Source organism: Anser brachyrhynchus, assembly GCF_964034855.1.
Source record: "Anser brachyrhynchus genome assembly, chromosome: 1".
NCBI lineage: Eukaryota > Metazoa > Chordata > Aves > Anseriformes > Anatidae > Anser > Anser brachyrhynchus.
Window position 1 is genome coordinate 117,445,088 of NC_137694.1, and position 17,474 is coordinate 117,462,561.

At 41.8% G+C, this 17,474-nt stretch overlaps 2 protein-coding genes across 7 annotated transcripts in view; both read right to left on the reverse strand.

Moving 5' to 3' along the window:
- Window positions 1–2,821, reverse strand: part of DSCAM (DS cell adhesion molecule) — a 473,116-nt gene extending 470,295 nt beyond the window's left edge. For 2 of the 4 annotated variants that reach the window (XR_013945106.1, XR_013945107.1), the window contains exon 1: window positions 2,648–2,821. Coding sequence is in view for 2 of the 4 variants with exons in the window: in XM_080576586.1 (XP_080432712.1) it covers window positions 2,648–2,690 (43 nt within the window). In the remaining 2 variants the exon portion in view is untranslated. The remainder of the gene's footprint in view (window positions 1–2,647) is intronic. The other 2 variants (XM_080576586.1, XM_080576585.1) reach the window with 2 other exon arrangements.
- Window positions 2,822–9,616: 6,795 nt separating this feature from the next.
- On the reverse strand, window positions 9,617–17,212 carry LOC308188088 (uncharacterized protein). 3 transcript variants are annotated; one of them, XR_013945148.1, is made up of 4 exons: window positions 13,642–17,212; window positions 11,742–11,848; window positions 10,256–10,422; window positions 9,617–9,753 (listed from the first exon to the last, which is right to left on the reverse strand). XR_013945148.1 is itself a non-coding variant. In XM_080576735.1 (3 exons), exons 1-3 carry the CDS (start codon window positions 13,944–13,946, stop codon window positions 10,367–10,369), a joined length of 468 nt encoding a protein of 155 aa, XP_080432861.1. In that variant the 5' UTR covers window positions 13,947–17,212; the 3' UTR covers window positions 10,233–10,366. The 3 variants fall into 3 exon arrangements, 2 of the variants coding, with proteins under 2 accessions (XP_080432861.1, XP_080432862.1); XM_080576735.1 differs by lacking the exon at window positions 9,617–9,753 and having other exon boundaries at window positions 10,233–10,422; XM_080576736.1 differs by lacking the exons at window positions 9,617–9,753; window positions 11,742–11,848 and having other exon boundaries at window positions 10,233–10,422.
- Between the last annotated feature and the right edge of the window lie 262 nt (window positions 17,213–17,474).

Consider the following 17,474-nt stretch of genomic DNA (forward strand, 5'->3'; position numbering starts at 1 on the left):
TATTGTTATTCAGATAATTTCCATTATGTTCAGTAGAAATTTAGCCCAAGATGACAACTACAGGGTTAAAAAATGAATTAACACTTTATGGGTTTAAGCTATCTACACCCTTACCCCCCCCCAAAAAAAAAAGGAAAAAATGTTACAGAATATAAATATGAACAATCTTACACATTTTAAGGTTCAAATTAGAATGAGATGTAACACAGTTGAAAACCACTCATACATGTACATGTTTTTTTAAGTTAATGTACTACAGTTCCATAAGGAGTTCAGAAAAAACAATGGCAAAAGCTAAATAAGCTTCAGCGTCTCCCCCCACATCAAGATATAGTCATAGAAGAACACTACCTCTCACACAATGGAATTAGATATAGTTATAGATAGAATAATGAAAATAAATGTATACGTGACATTTCTATTTATATATGCAGTCATTTCCTTCAAAAAGATACATATCTGATATGACAGTGCATTAAAATCTAAAGTCCTTTAAAAATATTATTCTCTGACTCTTGGCTCTGATACAATAGTCTCAAATAAAACTGAACAACTTCGGTTTTGTTATTAGTACCACTGAATATGAAGATAGGTGTCAGTTCCAAAATTTTCCTTTTAAAACGTCCTAAATGCATACCAATTTTGACATCAGGTATGATGTCAAAAATAAAAACACTTAAGTTTGCAAAGAGTCATTGAAGCATCCATTAAGTATTTCTACAATGCTTTTATCTTAAAATACCAGCATACATAAAATATTTTATTTTAGTAACCTGGACGCACAAGTGCATAAACGTTGCTGCATGACAGTACAGAATCTATGCAGATGCATGTGTCACTTACATTTTACACTATTAAAAACAAAAACATTTGGAATACAATTTCCTGTTTGACTGTGGTCCAAAAACACATGGATACTGAAAGTGAAATTGCTACTGACTTCACAGATAAAGGAGTAAATTAAAGCAATTTCTATATTATTTCAACCTCGTAAAGTAAAAATTATTCGGTTCCTTCAAAATCCTTTGGGGTAGAATGGAACTACTTAACTTGGAGAATATGTAGCATCAGTACAGCAGACAAAAATATATATCTTCTTTTTTAAAAATATAAGATTTCTGTATAGGAAGAGAGTTCCTTTCTATGCAAATCTAGGATTAACTGAACAGCGCTGGTAAAAAAAGAAAAAAGATACTTTCAGACTGATTCTGTCTCATTGATAGCGAATATCTCCTTCCAAGAGATCTGCCTGAATAGAACAGAGAAAGGCACAGTGCTGCCTGACACAAATAAATAAATAAATAAATAAGCAAGCACGCTTTTAATGTTAAAACTTGTTGCAGTTGTCTTACTGCTAGACAAAATGAAAAAATGTAAAGTTTAAGGTTTGGAGATTTTCAATCATTTTGCATTCTGCGGTACTTGGAACATGAAAACATCTCAAGATAGCCCCAAACACATGCTTAAGATTCACCTCCTGATTTATGACCTATCCACCTAGTTGCACTGGACTGGCCATGCCTGTCAATGCATTTTCTCATCCAGCATATACTTAAGCAGATGTGAAGACACACTCATCCAGCATTCATCCCTCATCCTCTGGTAGAGGTTCAATTATTTGTATCTTCCAGGAAAGCCTTACGCTCTGCCCTCTGCTTCTCTCCCATTCATTCAATGCAAGAATCATTTTCCCACTCTACCTGCTTTGCCTATTTTGGAAATTGCGTGTTTAATCTTTCTGTTTTAACTGTCAGGATGTAATGTATTACAGGCAACACTACATTCTCAAATCCGAGAAGCAGGCGATGTAGTGGAATAGCTAGAATCACACACCACAGCAGAATTTGTTTTCCATCCTTAAAACTGCACTGATAATATACATCTTAATAAAAGTTATGCAATTTAAACTGGTTTTTACATGACTCTTTTCAATCACATATACCAAGTGCTCCAAAATACCCCCATCCACTACTTAAAATAATAATATTCGAGGAGCTACACAAAAAAAAAAAAAGGTCAAAGAGTTTGCAGAATGAAGAGAAAAAACAGAATAGGTTTACCCTTATTACATCTCCACTCTAATTTCTCCTTCCTAACTTTATAATCGACTGTCTCGAACATTTTTGGATGATGTAATGCTTATCCGTGCATATTTTTACATAAGTGACTGAGGGGGGGGATAAAAAAGCAAACTACCGGGGAGCAGGTAGATTTTTAGTGAAATGATGGAGAGGAAATAATCTGAAAGTATCTGAAAAAAATAATAAGGAAATAAAAAAATAAGAAAAGAAAAAAAATGAAATTGTTAGGTGAAAGCGCGGGGCGATTAAGAAGCAAAGGTAAAAGCAGGAAAGGTCTCAGCGCGAAAGCTGGGGATGAAAGCCTTTCAGAGAGCCTCCGCGCACTCAGCCGGGCTCAGGCGGCACTTAGCAAAAATTCCGCACTCGGGCGGCTCGGGAGGCGAGGGAAAGCGCCTCCATCCCCAGCCCTGCCGGCCCCGTCTTCCCCCGCCCGGCGGGGACCGGCGGCTCCCGGGGCGCCTTCGCCCTTCTCCCGGCGGCCGCGTCCGGCACAAAGGGCGCCGCGGCGACCCTCGCCCCTCTCCCGGCAAGCCGAGGGGACCCCCCCAGCCCCGCGCCGCGCTCACCGTGCGAGATGCTGTGGAGCAAGGCGACGGCCAACATCCACATGCCCCCGCCGCTGCCCCTCGCCCGCCGCGCCCACGGCCGGGCCGGAGCCGCCAGGCAGCGCGCACCGGGTCCGGCCGCCTGGGCCGGGGGCTGCTGGCAGCCTGCGGGGCCGCCGGTCCGCGCAGCGAGCGCTCAGCCCCGCCTGCAGCCCCGCGGCTCCGCCGACGCTCGCCTGCCGGCTCTCGGGCGGGGGAAGAGGCGGCCGGCGGCGGGGGCGGGCGGCGGGGGCGCGGCGCCCAGGTGCGTCCTCGGCGCGGGGAGACGCCCGCGGGGCCGCGCCGGCAGGGCCACAGGTGAGGAGCGGGGCCTCCGGCGCCGGCACCCGAGCATCCCCGGCCCAGGCGGCCGGCCCGCAGCCCGCAGCCCCCAGCGCCGAGACCCCAGCCCCGGCCAGCCGGCTCCTCACGCAGCGCCCGGCGGCCCGGCGGCAGGCGGGCACATCTCCTCTCCTCGCCTCTCCCCTCCTCTCCTCTTCTCTCCCCTCCTCTCTCCTCCACTCCCCTTCTCTCCTCTCCCCTCCTCGCCTCTCGGATCGCGCCGGTCCCGCTGCTCGGCCCCCTGCCTCCCGCAGTCTTAAAGCAGCGCCGAGTCTCCGCGGTGGAAAAAAAAACCCAAGACCAATAGAAGGACGCAGAGGAATAGCCTGCCTTTCAATAGTTGGCTGAACTGCGGCCGTTTGGCATCAGCTGAGTTGTATATGACTAATGTGTTGACAAGTCTTGGGGGGGGACCGGAGGAGGGGGCCCTGCTGGAAGGTCACAGCCCAGGCAGGCGAGCACGTCCAAGAACTGACTAGGAGTCTTTGCACAACTGCAGGGGGGGGAAAAACTTCTGCCTTTCCCAGTACTTACACAGCCCTAGATATAGTTTGGCCTTTCATGTGTTTCTTTTTTTCCTGTGGTAACAAATTCCTCCCCCCGGTAGAGAAAGAATAAATTACAGTCTCTCTAACTAAAAGCAATTTCTGCATCTTTTCTTTCTTTCATGATGTGAAGGTTGGTCTAAAAAGGCAAAAAAAAAAAGTGAAAAAATATTAAAGGAAGACAGCTAAAAAAAATCAATACTGTGAAATACATAACAGCATTAGGGCTACTCTGAGTTTAAGCTATAAAATGAAAAGCAAACACAATAAAACTATACAGACTCTCAACCTGCAAAATCCCCATGTGGTGCCAAGCAGGATCACTTCACATTTGGGGGTCTTCCTATGACATTATTAATTTAAAAAAAAAAAAAAGTTATATAGAGGCAGAGATGGCCTCAGCCTTGTTTCACCACAATGAAACTCAAGAAAGGATGACCCCTCTCTAAAGACAGTGGGATGAACCTAAGCAAAAAGCTCAGCAAGACAGCCAGACAGGAAGGAGAATCTGTCTGGAGATGTTTCTAGAGACATACAGAACTGACCAAAATGTGCTTGCAAAGCTTTGTATAAGGCTCTTCACTCTAATTCTTGAGAAAACCAAAGTCACAACTGAAACACGGTGAATTCCATCACAGACGTGCCCTGCATCGCATTTTGGCTGGGATATCAGCCAGAAGACACCGAAGCCCTGAAGTGAAAGTAGGAGAGATGAAACTAACGCTGGGCAAGGACAAGGTGCTCGTGGTTGCCCTTAAGGCTAAGATGTATCCAGGGAAGTCATTCGGTGCAAAGGAATATCTGATGCTATTAAAATGAATAAAAGAAAAGAAAGAAAGAAATACAAACATCTTCAGGGAAGAAAGAGGAAGTTTGCTTTTAGTGGGAGGGAAGTTCTGTTAAAAATGACAATTATTTTATCTCTTTGCTTTGAAGAGAGCTAGTGACTAGCAGAAATGCATAATTGTTCATCTGAGAGTATTTTGGAGAAGCTCATGCCAGATCTATTCATGCAGCTCTTTCAGAACTGCTTTGTTTTCCATTTTGAAGCCCAACATACTTTGGGTTTAAGAGAAACAATGCTGTACCACACAGAATAAACATACCATCTTCTTTTACCTTTCTACCTCCTTTACTCATCTACATAACTCTGGAAGCCCTTGACAAGTTTCAGTTTCATGTAAAGAAATCTCAAGCGAATTTCTGTAAGTTTCAGTGCATTTCAAGCAACAACAGCATCAAACTAGAAGAGTCTAATTTGTTCTTCTGTGACTCTTAAAGGCAAGGGAGAAACTTTCACTAGGTATATAACTTTTTTAACCATCAGCCAGCCAACTACTCGGTATATTCAGACATAGCTCCGAGCTGGGTTTAAGGAAGACAGGACACACTGTGGCATGAAAGCAGGGTTCACTGGCTCTGCTGCTCAGGGAATAAGTTGACTGAAACCAAAATTAAACAATCTGTCAAAGTGGAGAAACAAGACTATATGATAACTTGTACATTTTAGAGTACATGAAAATCAGTCAGAATGCTATCGTTCAAGTCTGAAAAATCAAGCATGACCAGGCTTCAACAGCAAACAAGGCTACTTAAGGTCATTAGCCAAGGAGAACCCTGTTTTGTGGTTTTCCATTTGGTTAAAACAAAGTGTTCTAGATTAAGTGGATGGAAATTATAGAATTCTTCCTAAAACAAACTCAAGCATTTTCCAGCAAGAGAGCTGAATTTGAAATTGCATATAATTTTATCTTTTCTGGAAAATAATAATAATAAACCCTGTGCAATTATTACTGTAGCTGTGATTAATGATCCAAAAGCTTGCACTGGGCTTAAATTAAGTTCTTAAACAGGGTTTAGATCTTGTACTGGTTGACTGTAACAAGCTGATCATCCTTACTCTCTAGCTTTCTGCAGCTATCACGCAGACTCTATGAGTAAGACCTCTTGAAATTAACAGATACGGCAACAGTATACACCAGCTGACAATCACCCTAAGTGTAACTCAAACAATTAACAGTCCAGATTACAATATACTGCAGAAAGCACAAGCAAAAGACTCCTATATTAGGACCTCAACAAAACCCCAAAACATTTGAGCCATCTGATTCAATGGAGCATTGAGAACACCAGCATACTTTTTGACAGCCCTAGATGCAGACATTCAAGATATTCTGTGTCCTGAGCCACCAACATAAAGTACATAGAGAAATACCACTAGCACAATCAGACTGACAATGATCAGCCCAGCCTTCTACCTTTCAGTTGAGCAAACCTGGAAAGGGCTAAATGGCAAGATCTGTAAATGCAATGTGTGTACATCATGCTCTCATATTTTGAGAGAGGACACACAAGAAATGACCCCTGTGGTCCAAAAAGCAAAGAGAAAGCATGGTGTGAGAGAGAGTTCTCAACAGCCAGAAGACCTGGGGGGAGGGGCTGGGGGATAAAATTGAGCATACGTGAAACATGAATCTAGATGACTGATCAGTCCAGTTTCTGGAAGAGATGATACCTTGGCTCACTCCTCCCTCAGTTTCTAAGTCATTCTACGTATCTTTATTAAAGAGCCCTTTCCCTGACTGTAGTCTTCTTGAATACGTTCTTTCAGCATAGTTAACAGAAACAAAAATGTCAGTCACCTAGTTTGTAGACTAGATGAAGATAACTGATGGGGGCTATCATCCAAGTAAACCAACTGTAGCTATAAATTTAGTTACAATTTTCATTTTAATAATATCTGGTTTTAGTTCTACTGAGGAGGGAGTTATAGTCCCAGTTAGCAAAAAAAAAAAAGCAGAAGCATATCACCCCAAGAGAGCACCAGTAAAGAAAAAAAGCCTGGAACATTTCAGTAAGTAATTATTTTTTTCCCCTTTTAATAAAACCATGTAAAGAGGAGTTATGTAAAGAACTTGTGAATATCTAGATAAAATAAATACTAGTCCAAAGTATTCAGACCCGAGCCTTCTTTCTAAATCAAATCTATTTTAAAGCTGAATATAACACATTTGAATGACTCTTCACAAAATTTTGTGGAAGTCCAGACCTTTGCCACTGTAGCCATGATGAAGTAAGATGCATTCTAAGAGTGATAAAGGGGCCAAGGGTTAGGAATGGAAGAGAAGCAGTAGTGGGAAAGCTTTTCAGTAGTTTCTATCAGTCTGGAAGTGGGAGAATCAAAAGCCTCGTGAGAACAGGTTTTCCTCACAAGACTTCAAGCTCGATTTGATACTGGAAAGATTCAGATAAATGTTGAATGCTTGTCAAAACCAATAGCTAAACCTTCTGATATTCACTGGCTACCAAGCTTAATGCTTATATTTATAAGCTCACAGTAAGCCATTTTTATCAGAACAAGCCGCAAAAATTAAATATTTTCCATTAGATTTTTAAGAATTTAAAAGCAATTTCTAGTTCTGTAGGTACTATTATGAAGATACTAGTTGAAATGCTGTTCATTAGTATGAATACTGGGAATACTCAAGATGGACAAAGAAATCTAAACACACGCATACAATTATTTTTAAGAGCATCTATACTACTGACATCTATCTTGTCCACCTCCCAGAATATAAGGCAATAAGTACAATTTGCTTCCTAAGCTTTGTGAGAAACCATTAACTATTCTAAACTGATAACGTGCAAAAACGGTGTTATCTGGCAAAAAATGCCCTTTCTCACCTGATCTGCCTTTACAATATGCATACAATCAACCATTCACTCTTGATATACAGCAGCTTGCAAGACCGTGTAGATGACTTATTAGACTGTTTCTGCCTACCAAGCTTAAAAGCACAAAATGGATATTTTTTCCCTTCCCTCTTTACTGCTGCAGCTCTCGCTCTTAGGGTTGCAGCAACATCTGGAAGACACGAGCAAGCCAGCCTACCTTCTGAGGTGGTTCTGTGAGCACAGAATCAGTGGGAAGAGAAAGAATTTCCTCTGGATGAATACCTAAGTGGATTCTCAAATGTCTATTATTTTCCAATGCGTTCAAGAACTTAGAGTGTGATTACTTTCTCTTCTCTGCCCAGGTGAATGTTACTTATACACACATAAATGCAATGATTTAACTTTTTTTTTTTTTTTTTACACTCATCTACCAAATTGAAACTGGCCAGTATGTTTGAACATTACCATAAGGAAGCAGGAGAGAAGCTGACAGAGGCTTTTCTTAGAAAAACATGGTAGAGTAAGTCACAGAAAAATCCAATCCAGTCTGTGGGTAGGATTTTAAAAGTGTGTGACTGATGTTTTCTTGAGGAAAATACCAGATTTTCCTCTTTAAAACAACATCAAAACATAGGGCTATTATTATCATTTGCATGTGTGCCTGCAGACTTCTTTTTGCATTGCACCTTGCAAACAAACAAAAAGGTAAGATTCTTGCCTATTTACAGGATTAGCAGTCAACTAAAAGAAAAACATTCTCTTTCAGAAGGAAAAGGCCAGAAAAAATATATATACTATTTTCATATCTTCATACAGACAAGTTTGTTCCTATGATAGAAAAGAAGAGCGGTGGGAGGGATTAGGGGCACATAAAATAGCTAAAGATAAAAGCTGTGAACACAGCATATAAGATATCAGAAGACAATTGGGTAAAAAACTGGGCTTGCAGAAGGGCAGAAAGGTTTCTCTTGGTACTAATTGGTTCTCATAAGGGAAAGTAGTATAACATGACATACAAGCATTGTGGCACTGCAGATATCCATTTAAAAGTCTCCAAATAAAGATGAACTAAATCCTTTGTGTGTCTGATGTATGTATAAAGACAAGACATTAAAGACCACAGCACGAAATGGTTTTAATGCCAAGATATGATGGAGTGAATTACATATATTGAAATCATAGGCAGAGCTATGCCATACAGTATATATCATAATATTATAGCATGAAATGGCTGAGTCAAGAGTGCTATTTCACCTTCAAATCTGGTTTTTGATTATTTGGATTAAGAGTCTGAGCCTTTTTTGAGAGGCATATGACTACTCTGGGTTTGAATATGGGCATGTATGTATACAGGGCTGCTTCTTATTAAAAAAGAATGGGGGGAAGGAAATATGAAGAAGTATTGCAGCTTCTATGAGGCCTTTTTTTTTTTAAAGAATAAATTAATTTTTGTTTCAGAGCTCTGCAGATTTATTTTTTTTTTTTTAATAATTCTTACAGTGCAATTCATTAAGCACTGTAATTATGTGAAAAGAAGGTTGCACCTGGTCCTGAGCCAAATACTGCTTGCTCTCTGTTACCTGCCCAGGATGCCAGTGGCTTGCACAGAATAGCAACCACATAAACAAAAGAAGAATTGAATTATTGGGAGCCAATACCCCCCTGGCCAGAGTCAGTACGCAGAAGGAAACAGGAAGAGCAAAGCTCGCCATGCTTCAGAAAATGCAGTGTCCTCTGGACTCTCATCTTCCTCCTTGTGCAGCTCCTACCTATTTCAGAGTGCTGAAGAAGAGGCAATCTCTCTGCCTGCAGACTGCTGGGAGCACATACGGTCACACCTCTTCCCAACCCCAGTACAGCCGTGGGGGCTGAGGGGGGGGAGAAGAAATGTAGAGCAGCTGTGGAGCAAGGAGGCATGGTTGCCAAGCAACAGCCTACCGGGGAGGGTGTTAAAACGAGGAAAGGAAACAGATATAAATTGCATTTGCTCGTGTGGGGCAATGGTAGCCCTTCCATCTGCTCTTCTTCCTGCTTCCATTGAGTTATTGGTGTGCATTTCATGGGAGGGGTTGGCCACAAGCGTTTCTTGTGTCATGAGCTCCAGTCTGCTCCTCGAGAAGGTTGTATCAGGGACAGCCTGTGAGGAATGCTTTCTTTGCCAACTTGTTGTCATGGATAACATCGCAAGAACAAAAGCAGACTGTCATAGGTTCTCCAGATGGTCTGCCCCAAGAGTCAGGAGCACGAGCTAAAATCAAACTTTCCCCATTCACACATCTGTGCTGGCAATGTTCATTCCGGTACACCATCATTTGTCTTAGCGGGAAAGATGAACAATGTATGGGGGAATTTTTTTTTATTATTTATTTCCCTTCACACCATATAGACTTTCCCAGTGACAAGCAGAGCTCAGCCTCTGAAGATCTTTCTGCTTCTTATTTCCATAAAAAAATTCTTGTTCCCATTTTGTGACAAAGACTGTTCTGTGAGGTCATAAACACTTGACAGCATGGCATTGGAGGAGGTCTTCACAAACCACCAGGTGGAAGGTATTTTGGTGAGGAAAGACAAAATTGGAGAGGGGATGGAAAATACAAAAATAAAAACCCACTGACAGCTCACCAGAACAGACCACATATAGCAGAGAGACTTTCACAGAGGCTGACCTTATAGATCCCAACTTTCTCTCAACACAGATGACCTACTGCTGAACCAGCTGTTCACAGTTGGGCACGTTACAGCTCTCACTTCTGGAAAGGGACCCCAGGTGCAAAGCATCTGCCTCTCCCCTGGTGCAACTGGTTGTTTGCAGGTGTGGTCACCAGAACTAATTGGGAAACCTCTTTTGTTAACTTTTTTGCACTTTCACACATTATATACTCTATCACAGACCACCAGGAGACTATGTGCTTGCACACCACTTTAGAAAATGCACTGTGAAGTCAAAATTATTTGTAATAACCTATCATTGTTTGCTTTTACAGACAAAAGAAACAAATCTATAGAGGTAACAGCATTTGTTTTTTACCTTTGAATACTGAACATAAGTTTCACTAATGAAAAATGTTTCCAGATAAGCAGATGATGTGTACTTTCTTCATATCTTTCACGTCATGAAGTAATCCATAGAAACTCAAAATTATAGAGCAGACCTCTCTTGTTCATGCTCTCGCTTTCTGCCAGAGATCTTGGTCCCTGTTAGCAGTCAAAAGGGAGAAGTATGTACATTTAAAGTTATTTCTCTCAACTTACTGTGGTTTTCCAAAATAGAACAGAAATTGCACACCTGAAGTCCTTGTTTCTCTCTTTTCATTGACTATATAAAGAAGCTAAAATGACTCACACCATTAACACCTTAAATTAAGGCAAGCTTACCAATGACCATAGCAGAAAAGCATTGCCAAGTTTTGAAGCAACAGTAAGTCCACAGGCAGAATCTGAAGGAGGCTAATGGAGATCTTGTCTTTTTGGCAGAAAATTCTTATACAAGAGCAGAAAAATACTTGTCTGAGAATCTGGCTAACAAGTGGAAATTGATATACTGGTTGGAGCTGGAAAGTGACTGCAAGTAATTCACGGGAGAAGTTGGGTAGGGCACCACTATGAAGGACATCGACGACAGAGGAAAGCAACATCTGACAGATGCAATGGTGTATCTTGTCTACTGAAGGGTTTCCACAGTAAAATAAAAATCTAGGTAAATATGAGTGACAGCAGTATTCTGGACTGGTGTCAGAGAAGAAAAAAGACACCATTATCGCATCATCACTGGCAACACCACATCTGGAGTACTGTGTACCAGACCTGGGCTCCCCAGTCTAAGAAAGACATGGATGTAGCAGAGAGTACTGTAGTGAAGGGTTACAAAGTTGGTTAAGGGATTTGCCAAACAAGAAAGTCCACTGGTGGTGGTCTAACACTGGAGCAGGTTGCCCAGAGAAGCCGTGAAGTCTCCATCCTTGGAGACATTGAAAGCCTGACAGGACGTATTCCCGTGCAACCAGCCATAGTATCTACCTCTGCTTTGGGCAGGGGGGATGGACAATATTTCTCAGAGTCCCTCTCAGATTCTGTGGCAAAACAGTTGGCTTTGTTCTCCACAGAGAAGCTGATTCAGGTCCAGCTGACATTGGTGCTGTGGTACTTTTGCTCAGCTTTCCTTGGGTAGTTTTATTTTGATTAAGTACATCCACTTGTCAACAATGGTCTCTTCACCACCACTACTTATTTTTAGATAATGGTGGCTTCTTTAGAAATCCTGCATTTACTAACAGTTACCACAGTTGGGTCTTTCCTCTGAGTTTAAGTGTTTATAAAGTGACTGCTACTAAGTAATCACTGTAAATATCATCTTTACAGGATACAAAAGGGAAAAGGAAAGAGAGCATGACCACCTTGCCTGGAAAAGACTGCAGTTTAGAGGAGTGGGAAGTAGCTGAAAATGCTTTTTCTCCCACTGCTCTGGAACACTTTTTCCAAAACTACTAAGAAATAACAAATAAAAAGATCCCCACCTACCATCCTGGGATACAGGAACAGCACACAGGACACAGTCATATGGTGGGGAGGACTCAGTTGTTTGGCAGAAGGCATAGAGCAGCGATGTTTGCTTCTACATCTCCTGTTTTGCAGAGCAAATAAGGATGCCCATTTTCTTACATGATGGTTTATACATGGTTATCACATCCTCATCACTTCATCTCTTTCTTTAACATGCTATTTTCTCTCTCTCCCCACCTCAGATTCCTCTCATACAGAATACCTTCCTGCTTCTGTTGTATAAACCTTGATCCTGTCTGTTTCTAATAACTCTTTCTGTGAAATGATAGGACTAGAACACAATGGGCTTTAAGCATTTTTTAGCTCAACATTAATCTAGAAGTCCTAAAAAGGTACACCTGTCTTGCGTAACATCTCCTGCCTTTCTTACACAGCAATGTTGAGAGAATTACTTCTTACTATTTTGGTCTACATATCTTTGCCTGAAAGCTTAGATTTAAAAAAAAAAAGGGGGGGGGGGGAGGGAGGGCCATAAAAAAAGAACAACAACAACCAAAGTTATACTTAGTTGGCTATAAGTCAATAAACGGATTGAGAAGATTTTCTATCGAAATAGCATTATTTAAAAAAAAAATGAAGAAAAGATGCTGAGGAAGGAAAATAATCCTAAGAGGCAAGGTATACATCAATACTCCATATAATATAAGTATTTTATTTCATTCAAGTGAATATTGTATTGTTTTCCTGGTCTGTGAATCACCACCTACTTACGTTGCTAAGCTGTTTCAAGGCTGATTCACTAAACTTCACTAATTTTTATGGTTAGATGTAAGTTAAGGGCTGATCAGAGATTTAATTGACATAACATCTCCTTTTCCAAAATCACAGAATTCAGTACACTTGAAACATCCTGCTGTATAAGCTAAAAATTTCAACTACTGTTCCTTGACTAGTTAATTCAAATTACAGTAAGAAAATAAACATGTGAAAATAAGAAAACAGCAGCAATATGAACTTCTCTTTCCATACGAAGTTCAGGCTTTTTGTCAGTTGAGAACTCAAAGAATTAGCATGTTAACATTTGTCATTAATTCAAATTCTGTTTTTCAAATAATTTTAAATTCACATGGTGAGATCTTCATCAGGTATCTTCAGCACTGTAAGTACAGGTTTTCATTTCTGAGCTCAGATCATAAACCTCTGCACTCAGTATGGTTTCCAGAAGTGATCAGCAGCTGTTTCAGGTCATGACTGATGGTCATTGGCAAAGCTTTGTGGGAAAATGGCAAAATGCCTACATGTATACATCCAGCTGAAGGGATTCACCCAAACAAGCTTTACAGGACACTGGGGGAGGGGGGGATATAGCATTTGTCTTCAATAGTTAATGTTAAAAGAGGACTTCTCAAGGAGTGGATGCTTCTAAATCATGTAACAGAAATTTCCTCTATGACTCGGAAATTTGCCCTAATCATTTCTTTTACCAAACATACTTCTGTAAAGGCAGCAGATATTTTTAAAAACCCATTTCTAAATCCGGTGTGTCGGAAGACGTATTTATATAAGGATTCCGAGGAAACTGTTAGATGCAACCCACCAGAAATAACGCTCGCAGCTCTTACACACAGCCTTCTAAAAGCACACGAGAGCACAAACCGCGTTAAGCGCGGACCTCCCGACCACCACCCGCGTTAGTTTCCCTTCCCAGGCAGCGACCGGCGGCACGGAGTTGGCTGCCGATTCAGAAGAACCAAAATGATAACCTGCCAAAACGAGAGGGGGCGGTCGGCTCCTCCGTGCCTCCCCCGGGAAAGGTCAGCCTGCCGCCGGCACAACCGCGGGGGACCCCGGGGGACCCTCGCCCCTCTCCCCGCGGCGGGGAACCGAAGCGAAGGGGACCGGCGGCGCGCTCACCGTGCGAGATGCTGTGGAGCAAGGCGACGGCCAACATCCACATGCCCCCGCCGGAGCCGCCAGGCAGCGCGCACCGGGTCCGGCCGCCTGGGCCGGGGGCTGCTGGCAGCCTGCGGGGCCGCCGGTCCGCGCAGCGAGCGCTCGGCCCCGCCTGCAGCCCTCCGCGGTCTTAAAGCGGGAGAGAAAGCCCGGAGAGCAAAAGAAACGCCGCCCAGGTGCGCTGTAACAGGTAAATTTGTTCGCGGCGCCGGCTGCGTGCGCACAAAGTGCATGCTTCGTCGTCGTCGAAGCGTTCTAGATGACATGCTGGAGGGGCCGCTGGGGAAAAGTATTAGATTGGGTTGTTCGTAGGACAGTGCTTACCCGTTTTTAAGGACGTTTGATCAGTCATACAAAATTGTATTTTCAAAGGAAGGATCCCGAATATTGACCTTCTTCACTTGCAATATCCTTGCTGAGTCATAAATCTTTCAGTGAATGGAATAGCTTGATTTCCCACTTATATGTGAGTAAATGAGAGAGTGTGTTAGAGCTCTCCAGAATGTAATATTTTCTCCTAGACAGGTGACAGCACTAGTTTGGCTTGTGACCTGGACCACAGATCCTAGACACAGGTCCTGCAGACATTTAGCTCCTTATCCACCTGGGAGAAATGAAACTTCTCTTTAGGCATTCACACAGCTGAGCAGCAAGTTAAGGTAAAAGAATATTAAAAGTGGTTTTCCCTAGAACAGAACGGTAGTCACACTGGCAGCAAAACAGGAACAGGCCTTTAAGATGGGCTCACAGGTGAAATGGGGATAGGTCTTGGGAACATCCTGATCCTGAAGAGGCTGTATGGAAGAATACCTGAAGTGGTTATATGTGCAGCTGAACAACACACTGTGATAAAGGCATAATACTCAACAGGAAGAACAACAAAAAAAAGAAGGAAGATGTACCACCTGGAAGAAAAAAAAAAAAAAAAAGACAAGACAGTAGATGTAAAGTTGCTGAAGCATTTGAAGTATGAAATTAGTTATTGTTTAACTTTTGGACTGGCAAGATATCTACAGACTTGACTAAATGATTTATACATATATATACATGATTTATACTTATTCACTATATATGTAATAGGCATAACTGTCAGAATTTGGGTAGCAGGGGGCTGCAGGATGCCCTGTGTGGGAGAAGGCCAGGAGTGCCCTGTGCAGACCACAGCTGGGTCCAGCATCACCCACCAGTAATGCAGCAAGAGCAGCATCTGGCACCAGGAAGGTTTAAGAAAGGGTGGTAGCCACTGGAGCAGGGCACACACACACAAAAAGAGATGCACGAGGTTGCACAAAAGGAGGCACAAGAGGAGGTCTGTCTGTGAAGGGACTGTGGCTGGTGGGTAAATCACACTAGGAAAGGGGCACCCCCTGGGGGTCTGGAGCCCACAGAGGAATCCAGAGAGGTGTCTGGAGTGAAGATGAGCCTTGGGAAGGAGAGGAAAGATGTTTCCCTAAGTATTTGTTTAATTAATTGTCTTCTTTGTTTCCCAATGCCCAAACCAGTAATTAAAAGTTTATGTTCATTGACAATAAAATTAAGTGGAATTCCCTGAGTTGAGACCACTTGTGACAATGTATTAGTAGCCCTGCAAACAAATATAACTCTTGAAAATACCTGCTAAAGGATTGTTGGAAAAAGAAGAAAGGGAAAAAAAATCAAATTTCAAATTAAGGCCAACTGCAAAAATACTGAATTAATTATTTGTAAGATTCTAAACATGGACTTGGCTTCCCTTTGCTTCTTACCTAAATGAAATATATGGAAACAACAGCAAGTCTTCTATAGAACAGTACTATTTTCTCTATTATAGGATGGATAGCAGGAATCCTCTATCCAGAAACATCTTTCCTTGGAATTTTATATATAATTTCCCTAAGAAGTAATGATCAATAGCGAGACAAATACTCTCCTCTTGATTTGAATCTATCAAAACAGCTTGGTAAACCAGCAGAGGAGAAAAATATCAGATAGTCTTGCTATTGGTTCTTAAATTAAACACTTCAGCTGTTGATTTCCTAAACCTGTAGCTTGGAGGTTATACTGTAAACGTTGTCATGAAAATAAGTAGTGAATGTCTAGGAATGTATTTTAATGCTAAAACATGAAGATCGAGAACACTGTTTAATGCTTTGCTCCCACCATTTTTCTTGGGGGATGCTAAATGCTTTTTTGGGGATGCTAAATGCACCTAATGCTCCTTGGTGGTGCACAGTCTCAGTCTGCAATGAGTGCTATTGAAAGCCTTATGTTGATTAACACTGAAATATACAGAATCCAGTTGCCCAGGAAGTGTTCTGGACTTCCCCAGGGTGGATAGATGATAGCTGTGTCTCTGTTACAAAGAGATGTGATCCAGACTCTTCCTCATGACTTCCCTTATCTGCTTCTATTGCCCCTCACAACTATGTCTCAACACTGGACAATCTTTCATGCCTTTGTCTTCCACAGCATCAATGAGAGTTCAAACTTTGTAGTTAATGCCTGTATCAAAGAAGAACTGAAACACAGGGCAGTCAAGGGCTAACCCATTAAGGGACACAGGTATTGAACTCATCAGCATTGCAAAAGTCATATTTTAAGTGAACTGATATATATCAGAACTTGTAACCCTGTATAGTATCCAGCATCCTGGTACTGTAGAAGAATTAGGCACTGCAGAATTAGGTTCAAAGAAAATAAGTGGAGAGGCACCTCAAGTGATGGGAAGCACCTAAGAGAGAAGGGCCCACTGCCTATGAGCTGGGCAATGGTCACTGAGTGCTGACACTACATCAGTCCTCTCTCAGGAGAAGCAGAACTGGAGACAATTGACTTCTGTACTTGCTCTACACCCAACAGTTGGCAGAGACTTGGGTTCTCTGTCAAATATTAAAGAAAACCTTGAAGCTAGTTACCCTATCTTTTTCACAGTAGCTCACTTGCCTAGGAGACTTAAATCCTGCTCCTATTTTTTCCCAAAGTAGTATTCTTCCATACCCTCTTCACATAGCAAAGGTAAGGGCTATTTAAAAATTATCATATAGCGCCATTGTAACTTTGTCTTCCCTGAGGGAAAAGAGTTGGAATCCTTTTCCAAATCAAGCAGGGAACATGGATCTCCCACTTTCAAGGCTAGCGCTCTCGGCATTTGGGTACAGGGTGGTATAGGTGGTCAAGAGGAAGGACAATTCCTCTACTCTGTTCTGATACTTCAGTAGGCGTAAGTGCAGCAGACCACCGCCTGCCAAGAAGCAAGTCACAGCTTTCACGTCACTAGCACCCTTGAGACCTGAGCATCTTCATGCATGTTCTAGGGCAAGAAAAGCCAGGAGTTGAATGTAGGCATATCTAACCCCACAGTAGCACTCTGCTGATATTTTTTGTTTGTTTATTGTTTGTTGTTTGTTTGTGGGTTTTTTGAATAACACAATAGAACAAGATACACCACAACCTGAGAATTTATAGACTTCCATTCCCTGTGATTTTCTAAACATATTTTTCAATTTTAATTCATGAAAGCATATTCTGAGTTTGTTTTCAAGTCCTTCTATTATCTGCCTAGCTTTTTTTTTTTTTTCTGAAAAGTACCCGAGTCATTACAAATGCAAGTATAACTATATATATCTCTCTAATACCATATATATTGTTATGGAGATAGTTCTAAGAGATAACATTATGAAGGATCTTATGAAAGATCTTATCTTCATGTGAAAGCTATTTTAATACCTTACTGAAGGTAACTGGGGATCAGTTTTGCCCTCTGTAATTACCTAAAATTACCTCAACTTTCTCTTCAGGCTGGATGAACATCATGT

Coding starts and splice junctions, on each gene's coding strand:
- LOC308188088 (XM_080576735.1), bottom strand. CDS start 13,946: ATGTCATCTAGAACGCTTCGACGACGACGAAGCATGCACTTTGTGCGC. Junction 11,849..13,641: donor GCTCCACAGCATCTCGCACG/GTGAGCGCGCCG, acceptor TCTGCAAAACAG/GAGATGTAGAAGCAAACATC. Junction 10,423..11,741: donor CCTGTATCCCAGGATGGTAG/GTGGGGATCTTT, acceptor GACTGCTAACAG/GGACCAAGATCTCTGGCAGA.